The sequence below is a fragment of the Schistosoma mansoni genome, chromosome 1 (assembly GCF_000237925.1).
Source record: "Schistosoma mansoni strain Puerto Rico chromosome 1, complete genome".
In the NCBI taxonomy this organism is placed as follows: Eukaryota; Metazoa; Platyhelminthes; class Trematoda; order Strigeidida; family Schistosomatidae; genus Schistosoma; species Schistosoma mansoni.
This window is the reverse complement of record NC_031495.1, coordinates 50620903-50640189: the sequence shown is the minus strand read 5'-3', so window position 1 is coordinate 50640189 and position 19287 is coordinate 50620903. Positions and strand designations below refer to the sequence as shown.

The 19287-nt window shown below is 37.3% G+C and overlaps 1 protein-coding gene across 1 annotated transcript; it reads left to right on the top strand.

Annotated features, from left to right (window-relative positions):
- Positions 1 to 6642: 6642 nt before the first annotated feature.
- Positions 6643 to 10909, top strand: Smp_059810 (hypothetical protein). Its single transcript, XM_018794752.1, has 8 exons — positions 6643 to 6667; positions 7947 to 8042; positions 8086 to 8206; positions 8240 to 8367; positions 8400 to 8486; positions 8520 to 8577; positions 10487 to 10623; positions 10677 to 10909. The coding sequence occupies exons 2-8, from the start codon at positions 8024 to 8026 to the stop codon at positions 10769 to 10771; spliced, it is 645 nt and encodes a 214-aa protein (XP_018649133.1). The 5' UTR covers positions 6643 to 6667; positions 7947 to 8023; the 3' UTR covers positions 10772 to 10909.
- Positions 10910 to 19287: the final 8378 nt, after the last annotated feature.

The following is a 19287-nucleotide window of genomic DNA, read 5'->3' as shown; positions in this document are numbered from 1 at the left end:
TCGAAGTAGTTGTAGATATCATTCATAGAAGCTATAAAGATTTAAGTTCTTTAGACACTACTTAAATTATCTGGTTTGTGACTGAGACATCATAAAAAAGGTGAATTTATTTTGACAATTTAATGTCAGTGACTGAGGAAACAACTTATACCAAGTGAACAGAGGATGGACATCCTAATGAGTATTTATGGCTGATATATTTGTTTACAAGCAGAAGTAAGACCTAATTCAACTTTACTATATTACTAAATCGACGTAATCTTAACAAAAATGACAATTCCCTTAGAAATAATTATCGTTACAAGATTAGATTCAGTGGACAGAATATCTTGTAGATAGGTTCAGTCGTTGATTAAACTCACAAATAACGTGAAGTTGCAACAACGAGGCAACTGGGACACATACATTCGAAATTTTCACTCTACACTGCATCAGATAGAATAAAATATCGTGGACTACGTTTCGTTATTATTGCTCCACTTCTGCAATCACGAGGGCAGTTGTGCATGTTCACAACAGTACCAAGTGGCAGAGTTTGACCAGTCGACAACTGATGCGTAAAGTTACAATGAATAGACTGTTGCTTCTGATTTGTGAATATAACCGCACTTTATGTGGGAGTATGGATACCTTGTCGAAATAAATGAGGAAGTGGAGAACAGGAGACCAAAGTTCAATGTGACTACATAGACTCATGTAATGTATTAAAAAGGGACTTTTCATAAAATATCCTCATAAAAGTGTAATAATGATGCTTTACTGAACTTTTCATACACATATACTCAATATCTCGTGGAAATTAGTGAACATTAATGGAGGAAGAACATTATAACTTTTTAATTTCAAACTGTCTGAGTCGAGTTCCACACATAATTGATTTATCAGTCTAAATAACTTGAGGTTAAAATTACCCATACCTAAATCGGCGTTACATTTAATGGCAATACTTCAGTCATTAATTCTCTCGCATGACCTGACAGAAATGAGTTGCTGGATTTTTCATGTCCAATTTTTATTTGCTGACAACAGAGTGTATTAATACATATTTGAAATTGTGCTCCAGCCAATAAATGACTAATTGATCAACATCATGATGACAATTAACTAGTTATATTCGATGGCAATCAGTTTTAATTTTGTTGAATGTAACAGTAAATCTTAGGTAGTCCGTGTAAAGTTCATTTAGTCTAAGTGCGTTGTACTGATACAGTATTCACTAACAAAAGTCATGATAGAGCATTTACTACGAATACGCAGTTTTGAAAACGAAGTAGTTTTAGTTGCCAACGACAGAAGGCTGAGAAACGTGTGGTAATCCTGACAACTGAAGCACATCTACTGATTGAAACAACATTACGGTTTCCCCACTTCGAATCCATGAAGCTAAACAACATAAAATGATTAACATGGGTATAACTGAATGAATCCTTTGAAAATCGTTTACAAAGTGTCTTATTTGACAGTATAGATACTTATTCTTCAATTTATCTCTCCCTTCTACTTCTGTGTATGTTAACTATTTTCCACGAATTGTTCAGCAATATTTTCATATTTATCAGTCTCCCTTGACTGGAACTTTGTAATTCCACTTTATTCAGTATTTGCCATAAGCTTGTCATTCTATCATTGCATGTGACTGCAATGCTGACAATAGGTCATGCTTCAATTAACTGAAGGTTGTAGATTAGTACAATCATTGACTACTATTCTTTGTTTTGTTCCACAACCACATTGTACAACTTGATTTTGATCGACGGAAGTTTGATTTTATTGAGTGGGTAGTATTCTTGTTGATTCTCAGGAATTGGACATTTGTAGTTAGTAACTATAGTTCACTGTGTATTACGGTATTGAATGACAGCAGCTGTTGACTGTATAGTGACCGAGAGTGATGGAAATAATTTAAAAGTCTAAATAAGTTAATGTTACAATCTACGAATTTTCAAATTTGTATCATCTATATTTGTAGTTCAAGATGTTATAAGTCCATATTTATGTCTCTTCGGAACGGATTTCAGCCCTTGATTAACTTTCACAAGGATAATTCTTTGCACATGTAAAGCGTTTGTAATAAATGACGATTTTTTGCACACAATTTCTTTCCTGTTTTGAACCCTTAATATATTACTTCTTACTTTCTCACACAGTCATCGTTGAAATTGATACTGGTCCATATGTGAATGATAGAATGTTAGTTAAACTGTTTTAGAAGTCGCTAGTTTGCATGTCAAATTCAAATACTTCTGAGTATCGCAGTAATGAGACATGTTCGTTAACTGTTGAATGTCATGTTACGATATTCAGCTCTGCCTTGAGTTTTTCTTGTGTTTACTCAGGTATCGGCACTGATAAAACAGGTCATTTCGCTATAGGCTCAGAACCTTGATAGAAAAGTGCTTATTTCAAAATTCAATGAAACCATTGAAACTCTATCCTGGTAGTTGACGTATCCTCATATAGCAAAGTTGTGACTCCTCTTTATGAGGACCAAAGTCTATGATCAGTAAAAAGGGTGAATTCTCTGCCTTCAATAGAGGGTTGAAAATGCCGCACAGCACAATACATCGCCAGGAGTTCTCTACCGAAATTGTTGTACCTCGATTCTGTGTCTAGCAACCGTCTACAGAAAAATGCCAAAGGTTGCCAAGAATGTTTAACCTATTTTTGTAAGACTTCGTAGACTGCTGAGTCCTATACGTCTACTGCGATACTAATGGGCGCTTCATTATCCTGATGTGCCAGCATGGTTGCATTTGCGATAAGTTCCTTAACTGTGGAGAATGCTTTTCACTCAGTGTCGTCTAGATTAATGGATTTCGCATTTCCACGAAGTTGGTCGGTTGGCGGTCTCATGAGGGGCGCACATTTTGGTTCAAACCGTCTATAGAAACTTACAAGACCGTTGGATGTGCGCAAATGCCTAATGATGGTCAGTTCTGGATAATCCAGAATGGCCACTACTTTGCTTCCAAGTGGTCAGATACCTTGACCATCAACAGTGTGTCCTTGGAAATCTAAGGAGTCGGTTCCACCGCTTTTGCAGTGGTTCGAACACAATGTCCAGATGCTGGAGTTGAGATTCTCTGTCTGGACTTGCTATCATGCAGTCATCAACATACATATGTACGAAGTTGAGACCTCGGAAAACATCATCTATGAATCTTTGGAAAGTTTGGACATTTCTTAGGCCGAAAGACATTCGCGAAAATTCGTAGAGTCTGAGAGCAGTTATAATAACGGTTTTGGAATACCGTCAGTAGCCACAGGCTTCAGCCAAGTCGATTTCCGAAAAGACAGTTGTACCTTTGAAGGTAGCTGTCAAATTATGAGTGTGAGGCAACGGGTAGCGATCGGGAATGGTTTTTGCATTCAAACGCCGACAGTCACCAGTTGGATGCCAGTCATTGCTGTCCTTTTTAGGGACCATGTGCAAGGGAGATGACCATGGGCTGTTTGGCGGTTGAATGATTCCTAATTCTATCATGTGGTCGAATTCCTTTCTGGCCAACCTCAGCTTTTCAGAAGCCTGTCGGAGTGCTTTCGAGAATACAGGTGGTTGTGTAGTCGTGATGTGATGTGTAACATTGCTGGTTACACAAGGCACTTTCGGTTGCGGTTGATATATACCAGAATACTTATCGAGTAATGGTTGATAGAATGGGTATGTGGTGTACTTAATTGTGACTGTAGATAATCTGCAACTGGAAAATGGATTTACGCAAACAGATAATTTAGTGTTTCCGTCTACTAGCCTCCTTTTGCGCGTATCTATGAGTAGATTGTGGTGTTGTAGGAAGTCTATACCAATGACTGGCATAGAAACATCTGAGATGGTGGAGAAGATTTGTAGCTCAGGTGGGTGATTTTGATGTTGGTTTGTTCTCTGAGCTGGATGATTTGGTCTGCAGCAACGAAGATCAAGTGAATGGGTTTGCGTAAACGCACGTTAAAGTAGACGTAACTTTTACCATATTTGGCTATTGACTTTCCATTTTCCGCCTGTCAGTTTAAAACAGATTCGTGAAGCCGATCGTTTGGATCTGCAGGAAGAACGCTAACTTATGAGCCAGTACCGACGAGGTAGCGAACTTTCGTAGTCACATCCGTGACGTATAACAGACAACTATGTTCGCCGGCTTAGGTTGCCGTTAACGCGTGCCAGCTTGGAAGTTTCCCGAATTTTTTTCGTGTCATTCGATTTTGCGTTCGGGTGATGGTGTGGTTTTCTGGAGTATTTGGAGGACTTTTCATACTGGTTATGATACCAGCAACAGTCGGGGTTATCCGTCTCTCGTGGTCTGGAGACAGATCGCCTACGTGACGTGCTTCTTCGTGAGGTATGTGATCGTTTACGGTCATTACGAAATCTATGATAACGTGTCAGTGTATGACATAACTCCGTAATGTCATTCTGGGTCGTTTGAGGTTTTTCTTTGACTGAAAAATCCTCGGCATTAGAATATTTGGTGATCTTTGAAATGCGGTTGGCAGGTGCAGCCAGCTCGTCTACGGCCTTGTTTTGAAAGGTGATAAGTACTGCTTGCACTTGATGAGGAAGTTCAGACAAGGAAATTGTCTAAACAGTTCAGCATCGAAAGTTCTTTGGCCAATTACCTCTCTCATTCGTAATAACATATCTGTTGCTGAACCGTGTTGCAGGTCAATATTATTGAGGAGTTGGTCTAAAATTTGTCTATAGCTAATATCTCCGCGTTTCAGGATCGACCGTTTTAGAGGTTTGTAAGGTTCCGAAACATCACTAGTAAAGATACTAGGTATTACATACCTGTTGAATTTGCACGGTAGTGCCTTTACTATGGCGAGGAATTGTGCGTGTGGACCAATCATACCGTGCTCATAGAAGTCGGCCATTGCGTAGCAGAACCAGGTTTCGATATTGTCCGGCCAAATAGGCACTAGCTGAAACAAGGGTCTTGACCTTAAGTAGCTTAGAAGTCTATACTCTCACAACGATTTCAAAGTATAAGGATGAATGAGGGAAAATATTCAAAAATACGAATAAAATATCACGATATGTAAAAAATAAGGCAAAGCAACGATTTATGGAGTTCCAAAAAGGAACGGACTCGCAGTTTATGCGTTGGTGTACCATACAACGTTAGGCTCACCAATGATGATGCCACAGGTATTGTAGTTTGACAACACTTTAACCAGAAACACCATCTATAATTGATTCGTGCCCACCAAGTGAAATCAAAGGTCAGAAGCGAGGACGTTGGGAGATATATTCGTTAGATCAACAATATATCGAGAAGTGACTGATGATGTAAACTGACTAGTGATCGCAGGAGAAGTTGAGCACGGCGTCACGAGTTGGAACACCGTGCTCAACTTCTGGTGCGAATGAATGAACGAGAGCCTTCAGTTAGGTGAGTTCGTTAAAACTAATGTGGTCAGTATCCAATGTCGAACACTTACAGAGCCAATGTTTTGAGGATGTATTTACCGCTACAGGCCTATTAACCCATTCAAATAGCTGCAAAAGTGTAGAGATACAACCTAGCCATTTTGAAGGTGAAGTGAAATGGAGCGAATGAAGTGAAACTCAGTGGACAGCGTCTGTAAAGGAAAGAATGACTTTAAGAGAGTTGTATTCTGACTATGAGGAAGAAAACCCTCCCACACGCAATTATTTCTTCCAACTCTCTCAGAAGAACAAATAGAGCTTAAGGGATGGGAAACCCATGGCCTCAGAATCACCAGAGAATCTTTCAAGACCAATAAGGGAGAGATCACGACTATTGTTGTCCAGTGATGTGCACCCACGAATTCTAGTGGTGGAAATGATTAAGTTGTGTTTTATGAGAGACTACAATACATCGTATAGAAGTGATCGGGGAAAAACTTGGTTATATGATGATGGACCTGAAAGTCAAGTCAGAATGGACAGAATTGAGTAAAAAGGTATAATGGGGCGTCAGAAGTTTGGAGAAAGGACCAACAGTGGTGACCGACTGGCAAATCTGTGCCCTAAACTACATTGTTATGGTCAGTATTATTCTCTCCTACAAGTGCATATGCAAAGTCACACGGGCTTGACCGGACTACATCACAGAAAATCAGATTAACTACATCTGGGTGAGTAAAAATTCGAAAGGTCCATAGAAGACGTGAGGATAAAGAGACGGTCTGTCAGCTTCAGATCACTCCCTGGTGGTGGTCAGGTTAGAATTGACACTGATTAAGGATTGTATAGTTAGACAAGCAACACTACAAAAGTTTGAGTAAACGACGATCCCACGAAAGCACTTAGAGATAAGTCAAAAACCACATAATATCAACCCAAGGGATTGAAGAAACATCAGCTCCAACGTACCAGTAGGTGCTGGAACACAAGAAACACCATCATGAAGAGTGAATCTCTATCGATAGTCTGAGCAGGATTCAAGAAAGGAAAATCAAGAATACATAAATTAACAACAGTTGAACAAGAGCTTTGGAAGCCAAGATGCAGGCGGAATACACGGAAGCAAGCAAAAATGTAGAGAGGAGGATTAGAGCAGACGAGCCTTGAGTCCCACAACTTCATCATCTGTAGGTACTGGCTTTTTCAGTTCCTTTAGCTTACAACTTATCGTTCATTATGTTCTTATTTCAGTAGCAGGTACTAAGCGCGGGGGTCAACCGACTAGGTTTTGGCGCAAGGTTTGTCCGTAACGTGAATCCCAACAATTCATGCATAAATGTTCATTATCTCTGTTAAGCCTGTTCATCTACATTATTGTTAAAGTTTATTGTCAACAATCGTTTTATAAGTAAATAAAATCGATTTTTAGCGTCTTCAAAGTGGCTTAGGATCGCCCATATACTACCACGAGGTAATGTACATAGATCCATTTACTTATAACAAAATAACGCATCTTCGAACTTGGATTGATTGTATTAGTGTAAGTGGAATCCAAGACATAATTGTCTGATATGCCGTATACCCTCGAACAATCCAGGTTATATGTATACACATGGAGCGCCGTTAGTGAATAGTGTATTGTTGTGCCACAGGAATGAAAGACTTCATATTTTTTAGGCACCATCTGAAGTTCTGAAAACAAAGCTCTTATGTTAGGTTTCTGCATCTACCTGGATTCTGTGCGTTTGCTTGCTCCTAATGTGGTAAATTTTAAAGCTTTCATACCAAACTTTCAATAAAACGTTGCTTTCGCAACCGCTTGAAGCACATCACCTTTATGGCAAATATGAAGTAACGAGATGACCAAAATAAATTCAAAGCTGGCTTCGCAAATTTGGGCATCTACGTTTTTGTTCTTTTCAGAATTTTTTACAAGTCAAAGTATTCTGGCGGCATTCTGCATATAAGTGGCCTCTAAAATAGTAAAAATCTGCCTGAAATAATAACATGAAAGCCCTTTCTATCGTGCGTATCCTGAAGTTCACTTCATGTGCGTAAATGATTGACTTTTTGATCAGAATCTAAATTAGAATAGTTCTGCGGATCGTTGGTTTTAGCCTCGGAACTGATATTTTTCGTTAATTAATGCGTTAGGTAGTTTATATTCTGTTCAGGTTATCAGACTCCAACTGTTTGATGTTATTTGGGTGTACAATAAGGTCTATTATAATAGTGAGATAACAATTAGATTCGACCTACCATTTTTGCTGTCTAGTCCTTTTGTTCTAGGTGTCCCTTATGTCCGGAACTTTCCCCTTACATTAATTATTTACTTTGGCATTTTAGTTTGGTGAAAAGCTTTTTTCTTCTTGGACAATGCCATATATATTCGATCACTGCTCTATGTTAATTGATACTTGATAAAAGCGCTTGACAATCTCAGCCTTTTGTTCGATGTTGGGTTCTTCTGCAACTTATTTTTGGTTCATTGCTCTGCAACTAAATTTGACCATATTTTCATCTTGGTTTTGGTTTTTTTAGTTTTATTGGTGCAACCTTTTTTCTTGTATTCATGTAGAGCATTCAGGCTACAATTTTGGTCTATATACTAGACGCGAATTCAACTTAGTTTTTAAGAATATTCAGTGTTTTCAGATGTCCGCCGTAACGGATGGTTTGGTTGTACAATAAATTTATATGGTTTATATCTTGTATAGACGAAATCATAAAGAGAAGACTCTTAATTGAAGGCGAAAGTGGAAATGATGACCGCAGAATTACACTATTACTTAAAAATTATCTTCGATGGGTAGCTTCTGATGATGTTGGTGAAGACGGGTAAATGATTTCTGAAATCTTTATTTGGAACAGCTACGAAGCTTATCAAGCCCTTATAGCTAGTGTTTACCAGTGTGAAAACGCCATGGAACAGTCGTCATTAGTAATAGCTATGAACTACGAACAGCAAAAACAGTATGAGGATTTATATAAAGAGATCGGTATGTTGCAACTACAAAAATTATCCTTATAGAAACGGCCATTGAAAGTGCAAAAAATCGCATTCAACAATGTAAAGAAGATCTGAGATCCGCAAAAACTGTCAGGAAAAATAGACGAGGTAATTTGGTTCATAGTTAGCTTATTTCAACAGAGTATGACAGTCTTGCCAAAGTTCTCTGTGATCATCCAGAGAGAGATGAGACACTTGAGTAAGTTTCTATATCTTGCAGTGGTTTTATATTAAGAACTATTCATCAACTTACGCTTCAGTGTTAGTACGGCAAGTGAAAGTTTCTGATTGCATTTTTCGTTGTAAATATCACGACAATAATGCTCCTTTATTTTATAATCTAAATTACCTTGGATTCTGACTCATCGGCTATTGGAGTTAAACGGCGTCTTCCTTTTAGAAGCTCTCTTAGCACAAAGGGTTTTATCCTGTTCATTTGTGTTCATATTATTGACCATTTTCTAAGTTATTATAGTGTTCGGTCGTAGAACACGGCTATTTGTCATCGAATTGTTCTATTCTCAGATATTTTAGATAATGTTTCTGAAAACCATTAGGCGGTTACTAACATAAAATGTGCATCACAGACGAGTCATTTGTTATTTTATTCACCCAATAAGCCTCATGAGAACAAATATGGCTACAAACATTTGATATTGGAGCGTCCAGCATTGGATAATTAAGTGCTCGGTGGCTCTGTGATCTACACATTTGATTTTCAACCATTAGGTGACAGTTAGACCGTGTTTCACTGGCCATCAAAAACAATTATATTTCAAAGCCGAGTCCTGTTTGGTGAAGACACTGATAAAATGCAGTCTTTTGGTAGCACTGAACAAAAATGCCAGTATGTTGGGGATGCGTTTCTTCTCCTCTAAATGCAAATTGTTGTTCCAGAACTGGCCTGCGTTAACACCTGAACTAAGGATAGCGAGTGAAGTAGTCGAACGCGTCAAGTTCACTTATATTGGAAGTCTGATTAACCCTAATGGATTGATGTCTGACGAAATCTCAGTACGGATTCAAAAGGCGCGTTTGGCTTTTATCAACTTACGTCACATATGGGGAAGGTATCTACTGGGATCACTGGGTAAGTAATAGTGAGGTTAGATACAAGGTATTAGGGAATGATAGTAAATCAGTTGATGGGATTGTGAATCTTCATCAAGTGAGATGGTTGGGCCACGTGTCACGTATGCCTGAACACCGATTACCACGACGCGCAATGCTGACCAGTGTAGGGGATGGTTGGAAGAAAGTTAGGGGCGGCCAAACCAAAACGTGGCATCATTGCTTGAAGTCACTAACTTCTAGTCTGAGTCATGTTGGAAGATACAGACTACTTAGTTGGGGTCCGCGTGACTATTGTAAACAATGGTTGGAGACTGGGTGACATGACTGAGAATTGATCACAATGGTGTAGGTGTATACAATATTTGTCTCCCCTTTAACTATGAGATTAAAATTACTTCACCCCTTTTTATAAACTAATTCTTTCTTCCTGTATTATATTATTATACGCAATCTTTCTTTTGTACATGACTATCATTGAAGTAACTACTTCTATGAATTTTGTGTTCATCTTGTTGTGCTAATGAAGTATGGCAACTGGGACCGATGCATACATGTGCCTGATCCTGCTTTGTAGATGACGGACTGACTGAATGACATGTATTTGGTAAATAAAGTACATTATTATTTTTGTTATGGAAATAAATTATGATCGAACTAAAAGTCGTTATTTGTCTATAACTGTCCGCTGAACTTAACACAATGGAAGTAATTTATTTGCTGTTAAAATAAATTATCACCTCCCATACTTTTAACGTGTCCAGGATATCAAATATGTTGTTCGGCAGATATGCAAATATCTTTTTGAATTCCAAACAAATTGAGCGTTGGTTAGATTGTCATTAATAAATACCGTTTTTTAAACCTTGGTTTGGTAATAATAATTCACTATGTTGATGAATACACTTAGCTTTCTGTCCCTATACAAATCTGTCAGTAAAACTGTCGGTGCGTGTATTTGTCAGTTATTTCAAGATGTTTTTTTGTATTTTGAATATATCATATTGTTAAAAATGGATTTTATTGTTTGTGTACAGAAAATATAGAAAATTAAAAGCTACTTTAGAACGACTGGAGAATTTAAGTGAAGAGTACGACCGAAAAATTCAGCTTAGAAAAACTCAATTTCATTTATTTTTGGTTGCCCTAAAGGGTTTACAAAAAATTGTTGAGGGTAGGTCTTATTTAAAATAAACTGCCACGTAATGTAATTATTAATTTTTGTAGATGATGATCTATCTTCAGTCAAAGATGATTTGATGCCTACACAGTCATCAAAGTCTGTACACGAAGAGATTTCTATGAAAATGGATACAACTTGAAGATTATGTATATACGTATAGTAGCCGCAAACTTTTGCCTTTATTCATTGCGAGACCTTGATTGACTTCGCTTCAATCTTGATACGATCTTTGTACGTACGTCTTGTAAATATAAAATATCACATGTAAGTTTGTTGTAAGATATGTTTATTGTAAACTTCTTGTTTGACACCATAAAGTCGGGTGGTTGATGATGTTTGATTATCTTGTGTTGAAGTGTCCAATTTTCTTTGTTTACATCGGATCGTTCGTGAAATTTAAGTTGAACTCTGATGAAAAGGTTAACTATGGTTGTAAAATTCAGCGTTAATTTTTAGCGTTTTAGGAATCACAGTTAATTTCGTGATAACCCAAGTTCTTTGAATTAGGCTGTGCTCCTGCTCCCAAATGCCCTGGTACGGCCGAGAGTGAGGAGGGCCTGCCCTCTCGAAATGCTCTCATACGGTCACGCGTATACAGCCTCTGCCAGGAAAGTCCTACTCAGTGCCTTCTCGTGGAGGCGGTGTTGTTTACGAAAATGAGAGGATGAAAAGCGAATATTCGGCGCTTTAACCGGGCCAGTGGACACGGTGAGTTCACCCAGGGAGTCAGGAAACCCTTATTCCAAACCAATGGTGTACATGGGCTCCAGTTCTCTGATGGAACAAGTAGCGTATGAGCTTATTGTTGGTCACCGGCTACCATGGGATTGCATCTCCTTACGATGCTCCAATGCCTTGTGGGTCGGACCTTCAGGTCAAAGACTCGAGGTTTGGCTCCCTAAGAAAACCACCTGCTTCGGACTTGGCACCCTGGTATTATCATATCCCTCACACAATTAAATGAAATGACCATTTTTTGTGTGGTGCATATATATCTGGTGCCGTCTTATACCAATATTTGTGTTCAAATAAATAAATAAATATTGAATTAGACTTCATTCTGTAGACATTACTTGAGTTCTTAAAAAGCTTGTTTGTCACAAATACCAGTTACAATTTTTTTTAATACCTAAATACAGCGAAGCAAACCGTTTCTCATGTACTCGTATGAAAATACTAGCATTAATATTTAGAGTATAAACAGTTTAATGACTTAATTTTATCACTTTCTTGATATTTTGGAGAGGAGTAATACCTTCGAATGAAGTTTCAAACTCACATTCTTTCACTATTATTGTAAATTCACAAGTAATAAGTGGATACAAATAACATTTCAAAGACATGGACAACGTAAGTGTATCGGCTATTTCAATTTGTAATTTGGATTAGCTACACGTTGCAAACTTCTAAAACAATCAGGAATCTGGTAAGGGTGGTCAAAAAAAGCCATGCTAGTCAGTTCACCTCTATCGTTTTTCCTAATATTTTCGAAAAATATTTTAAAAAAGAAAAGTTGTCCGTTTGCTTATTTCGACCTATTACCTTTATAGACATCCACCATCCATTTGACATTCATTTAATCATCGTTCATTTTAGTCAGATTTTCATTTCTAATTTACGACTATTATGATAACCAGTCTTATTTTAAGATTGCTCAGTAAATCGTTTAACTCTTTATCAGTTAGACTATCCAAGTAATTAGCTTTTATCATAATGTCTTGAACTATTATTGTCATCATTATCATTGCCACCGTGCATATGATTGTTTTAGGGTAACTTCTACCAGTTTTACCATTTCATCTACTGCAAATGTCTGCTGAAATCGCTTATTCCTTTCTTCTAAAGGTCACACATGGGTATGAAAAATAATCAAAATTGTTCATCAGTGAACTAAATGACCATAGTTTTGAGGTTAACTGGATCATGTTTTTTGCTGGTAGATTATTGGCTCATGAAATATTTCCATGTTATTCTTTATATACCAGTCTTTCTTAGATGTACGTCACTGATTTTGTGTCTCAGTGATATACTTGAATGTGGAAGCTGTTATATGAGGGGTTAAGTATTCATTCGGCAATATCAGATTTGTTGATTGATCCGATAGAAAGTAATCAAGTATTTATGAAAAAGATGAAAATGGAACTTTTCTAATCTATAATTAATAAGAATTTATCAAAAGGGAAGGCTTAGTAAAGTGCTTGTTAAAGTATCAAAACATTTTTCCATATAATATAGGGAATTTATTATAAGAAGAGTTACATCAGTTATGGTACTGCTGAGAGAAATTTAACATGATTTGTCTATTTATCAAATAGTAAAGTCACTTTTTCTTGAGCTAACTGGTTGTTCCTTTTTCAAACGCAATATCTAGTCATATCAGGATGATAAACCATTAAGCAGGTTTTTGTAAGGAATTGATGAATTATCACAGTTTCAAATCAAACAATCGATCGTATCTTCAATAGCAAATTATAACCTGTTGTAGCAAATTGTGAATAAATTGTTTTTACCGGTTTTAATATTTCCAAGGGTATCGAATATTATTTAATGCACCGCGAGTTCTGCATTTTTTTTCTAAATTATGTTTTTCATCTCGTTTCGTCCAATTAAATGACTAGTTTTAAATTCGTAATTGGTTATTTATTTCTGAGAATTGACATAAAATGTAAGTATTTGTCGACAGATCCACAAATTATAAAGGCTATACAGACAGGTATTGCCATTAAGTTCAACTGCCATTAAATCCAACTATTTGATACAAATACAAACTTTCGTTATTGGTTTCGGAGGTCCTGTCAAAACCAACAACATCAAGAAAATGAGTTATCAAATTCATCTGATCAGCAGTTGTGAAGTAGTACAGAAGACAATTTTCTTCATCGACTTCGTGCTCAAAAAATCCACCAAGTGATATGATGTGAGCTTCCGATTTGGCGTAATCATCTAACATTTACGATATAAATAGACACATTGTTTAACAGGAAGGTTGGCCCGAGAGAACACTTTGTGGCGCATGTTAAAAACATCTTAGGAATAATTCAGTTACATCTTGCTTCATTCAAGCTCTTTAAGGGAGACTCTGGATTTATTCGTTGAGATGGGAAATATCTTGTGAAGATTAGCTTTATGAGTAGGGATGCTGTTGTAAGCTTTTAATTAACTTTATGTAAAGTCACTAATGAATGACTATTGAAAAAAGAGATTTAATTTATACGTTAAGAGATCTAAAGTTAGATTTTGTCAGTAAAGTAACAAAAACCAGTAGTTTAAGCAGATGATACTAATGATTGACAGCTTAACAGTTCCAGAGGTCGCAGTGTTCTGCGTGCATTATCGTTTCTGGAAACGATTTATGAGATAAGTAAGTTAAACTGATAATAACGCCACGTGCCATCAGTTGTGTAAAATTAGAAATTGCCAAGCGCTTTCATTTTAGTCTTAAACTCAATATTAGCGAACCTTAGTGTTAATGTGACGTTTTCTTGAAGTGACTTTAAAATGGTTAAGAAGTGTACCATTATAAGGGATTTCGGACTAACAGAAATTAACCCTTTCTTCGTTATATTCAGTAGTTCTTAAATCTAAACTAGATTTTCTTTACAAATCTAATTCCTACTTGCATAGGAAGATTAAGTTCCATTAACGATGGTTTGGTCTGTTTAGTAACAAAACATTTATCATTTATAAATCTAACTCCGAGAGCGTTTTGAAACCTTGATGTTAAAATGCCTCAGAAAAGTTATTTAAAGTCTAATCGGTCTTTTATCAACAATAAAAAACAATTTATTAGTCCCTTATTATACAAGCATTTCTAAATGACTAACAAATTTCGTCGTAAACACCACTAACAATTTTCCCCAGTCATAAGACGAAATTCACACCTTTGAAAAATAAAAATTTTCATGCACTCTACTTTACTACTTGTGTAACTATATTTTGCCAACTGTTTACCCATAATATTTATCTACATTTTAACATGATTTCATAGAAATATCACCGGAATTCTCAAAATCTCTGGTAGAAACTAAGCGAAGAGACTGGATAGTCATGGTTGGACTGTTTGTAAATGCATTGACAGACGTGTAACCTCATTCTAAGTAACAACTGGATCTGCGCCCTCATTAGGAATAGCTGAAGTTTTATCTGTGAAAACTTCCCTAGAGCTAACTAAATTAATTCATGTTTCTCATGCAATACTCCGTTTGATCTATGAAAACAAATGCATAACCAAAGGTACACAATAGATTGTGAAACATTTCAGTGTGTAACACATTTATTTCAAACTTACGCCTGTTACTCCCAATGGAGCATAGGCCGCCGACTAGCATTCTCCAACCCACTCTGTCCTGGGCCTCCCTTTCCAGTTCTATCCAACTTTTGTTCACTCTTCTCATTTCTGTCTTCCAAGTGAGGGCTTGCCTTGTGGCGCAGTTGGATGCTTTCCTCAATTTGTGTCCTATCCGCTTCCAGCGCTTCTTCCTCCTCTGAAATCTGGTTTGTTCTCTCCCACACTAGGTTGTTGCTGATAGTGTCTGGCCGACGAATCCGAAATATTTTGTGTAGACACCTGTTAATAAACACCTGTTTTTTCTCGATGATGGCTTTCGTAGTTCTCCAAGTTCCCGTCCCATACAGTAGAACTGTCTTGACATTTGTATTAAAAATACTGACTTTGGTGTTGGTTGACAATTGTCTTGAGCTCCAGATGTTCTTCAGTTGTAGATATTGTGCTCTTGTTTTGCCGATCCTCGCCCTTACATCTGCATCTAATCCACCTCGTTCATCAATGATGCTGTCCAGATATGTAGAGGTCTCCACATCCTCCAAAGCTTCTCCGTCAAATATAATTGGATTGGTGCATGTTGTATTGTATCGGAGAGTCATGCTTTTCCCTTTGCTTATATTGAGACCCACTGCTGCTGAGGCTGTTGCTACACTGGTCGTCTTCTCCCGCATTTGTTGTAGTGTGTGTGATAAAAGAGCCAGATCATATGCGAAGTCTAAATCTTCCAGCTGCATCCTACCTGTCCACTGTATCCTGTGCTTTCCTCCAGATGTTGACGTCTTCATAATTCAGTCGATCATCAGGAGAAAGAGTGAGAGTAAGCAACTTTGCCTCACACCGGTCTTTACCTCGAATGAGTCGGTGAGTTGTCCTCCATGGACGATTTGGCAGTTTAATCCATCATAGGAGTTCCGTATGATATTGACTATCTTCTCAGGCACATCGTAGTGTCGAAGAAGCCTTCATAGTGTTGTCCTGTCCACGCTATCAAATGCCTTCACGTAGTCAATGAAGTTGATGTAGAGTGATGAATTCCATTCGATTGATTGTTCTACAATGATCCATAGTGTTGCGATTTGGTCTGTACATGATCGATCCTTACGGAATCCAGACTGTTCGTCTCGAAGTTGGGCGTCTACGGAGTCCATTCTGTTTAACAACACCCTGTTGAATACTTTTCCTGGTATTGAGTGAAGAGTGATGCCTCTGTAGTTATCACACTTGCTGAAATCGCCTTTCTTTGGTTTCTTGATCAGAAGTCCTTATTTCCAGTCTGTTGGTACTTGTTCTTCATCCCAAATGTTACTGAAGAGAGTGTGGAGTATCTTTACAGTTGCTGCTACATCTGCTTTCAGTGCCTCTACCGGGATGTTGTTTGGTCCTGCTGCTTTGCCGATCTTGATTTGTCTGATGGCCATGCTGATCTCTTCAATTGTTGGCGGGCCAACATTTATTGGGAGGTCCGTGGGTGCTACTTCGATGTTCGTCCTTGTCAATTTGAGTTCTTTGAAGTTTTCCACCCACGTGTTTCGTTGTTCTTCAATGTTGGTGATTACCTTGCCTTCCTTGCTTTTCACTGGTCGTTCTGGTTTACGGTAATTTCCAACGAGTTTCTTTGTTGTGTCATACAGTTGTCCCATGTTTCCTTCTCTTGCAACCTTTTCCGCCATCATTGCTAAATCTTCCACATATTTACGTTTGTCGGTTCTGATGCTCCTCTTCACATTTATTTCGAAAGTTGAATGGAAATAAATTTTGACATTATCTAGTGGTTAGATGAGTCAGTCAAAATATAGGAAGTTGATTAGTAAGTGGTTCCCGGTTTCTCGGGCTAAAGACATAAATCCTTTTAAATATTTACACTTGGAATTGAAGTTTTGGTAGTACGGTATTCATTACCACATTACCCACCATGTTCTTCAGTTCAATGTGAATTTGAAATTCAGTCCAAAATATGAAATATTCCGTGAAACGTGGGGAAATCCGCATTAACTGATATTGGTTTTCATTATAAAGAATGTCATAGTTTCATTAAATACTTTTAAGAAATATAATCTATAGCATTCAAATTAAATTAACAATAAACATAAGCTACGGAGAACAATGTTTGCAAAAGTAGTGGTTATGTATGATTGTATCCTATCAACTTAGTATATTTTTGATAAACTCACCGACTAATTATCTTAAAACTGTTCAGAATGTGACTGCAACTGCATGCTGTTCTGCTATGTCATTTACCTTGAGAGTGAATGAAGCGTTATAAGGTTTCACACAGAACAAACAGGAACTGGATTTCTGTATTCAGGATTATGATTTGGACGTTCCTGCAGAATAGTAGTTTAAACCACGAAATAAAATGGATTCATGTAGTACTTTATATGTATTTTGTCTTTGAAAGAGATTGTTTGGGAACTGTTAGAAAGAGACCCAAATACAAATTCATTTAACAATGAATTACCTTCAGTGTATATGTAATGTGTAGAGAGATCTGTTGTGTCTTGACCTAGCCGTCGCCAATTGTTATGTTTTGATCAAGGTTGTATCCAATTATTATGACTTGCTCAAGGTCGTCGCTAATTTGTTGTGACCTTACAAATTAGACAAGGACGTAACTCGCGTGAATTATCCACCAATAGAATACGACTTATACGACCTCGACACTGTGACAATCGAGGACGTCCAATCAGTATGAGTAATCTAGCGTCCTTATTGGTCCTTAATCCGTCTAGTCCGTCCACTTGAGCCCAGAACACCAATAGCAGCCTCGGCAATATGAATCGTTTATTTCAAACATACTCTATTTATATATCAGACAGACAGGCCACATCATACCATAAAATAGAAAATAATATTTGTCAAAACCAAGCCAAATGTGGCTGTAAGCGTGGGAGACAATAAACTGAGTATAACATAGGAACAGTAAATCATATAATAATCAATAGGTCAAATTGAAGCTTATAATAAGATGAATATAGAGATAGATAATTTAGTTACTGAATAGTTATACAATAGGAATATACATAGAATAATATTCCAATAATAGGTCCTGGGAGTTACCCATACTTATGTCTTCGCTAGTATATAACAAGATCAGAATAACCAAGTAGGACTTATGGTAGCATCTATGTGCGAAATTCCATATTAACACCTAGTAAAATAATTATATTTGGCATACAACTGTAGATGCTTGAGTCTACGATAGATGCCTTAAACTAAGCTGTCAAATATCCAATAATCTGAATGACTATGTGGTAGCCGCAACATATGGAAGTTCAGTGTATGAATACTAATGATTCCATCTGGAATTAAAACAAGACATCCATTCCATACTCCTGATTTTCAATGCTCTTAAATTCACTTCTATTTGTCCGGAAAAGGATTTCCGAACTAACATACGTATGGATCAAATAGACTTATTCCAATGATTCCAAATTACTAATAATGAAATGGAGAATGTTGAGTATAATTCATTTAATTATCCAACTACCATTTACAACAAATTTGTGTACTCCAATAGGGTACACAGAACTGAACGGACCAGTTTTAGTGCCAGCAATATTACCATTCAAGTATTCCAGTTTCTGTCCCACATACATATGGATTTACTGTATTGACGGATGAAAGGTAGCTGAATTGTAATATTCATACAAGTTCAGTTAGGTAAACGTATCATATAACCATAATCTAACTGCACAAATAAAAGTACTTTGACTGTATGCTGTAAATCAAGCAGTAGATAGCTAGTGATATATGAACTACGGTAAGTAGCAGAAATCCTCAAGTGGTGGCACACGTGATCCACACACATTTAAAGTAATTAAAACTTATTATCGTTGCCCTGGTAACATTTATAATTCATACTAACAGAAGAATTGCCAGAGACACACAGTATATTGTGAAATATTTCGGTGTGAAACACACCCACTGGAGAAATTAAGGAAAAATAAATGTTGATATTATCAAGTGATTAGATGAATCAGCAGTTTCGGTCTTCTTTCATTTCCCACTGATTTAAAAATCGATCAACAAATAATAAATATATCACTATCACAAGGGGGTTTTGTGGAGATTTTAGTGATTTTATATAGGTAAGATCATGAGTCAATTGAAGCTAGACCACCCTGGAAGCACTGGACGGCCGTTTCGTCCTATTGTTGGACTACTCAGCAGTGCGCATCCACGATCCCGCTGGATGCCGGCTCAGTGGTCTATTGGTTAAGTGCTCTGGCGCGATACTGGTATGTCCTGGGTCCGAATCCCGCGAGGCGGGATCGTGGATGCGCACTGCTGAGGAGTCCCATAATAGGACGAAACGGCCGTTCAGTGCTTTCAGGTTTTCCATGGTGGTCTACCTTCAATTGACTCATGAT

Excerpts from the sequence above, each read along its gene's own strand:
- Smp_059810 (XM_018794752.1), top strand. Across the intron at positions 8,368-8,399 it reads GGATTTATATAAAGAGATCG|AAACGGCCATTGAAAGTGCA; the intron begins GTATGTTGCAAC and ends TTATCCTTATAG. Across the intron at positions 8,487-8,519 it reads TGTCAGGAAAAATAGACGAG|AGTATGACAGTCTTGCCAAA; the intron begins GTAATTTGGTTC and ends TTATTTCAACAG.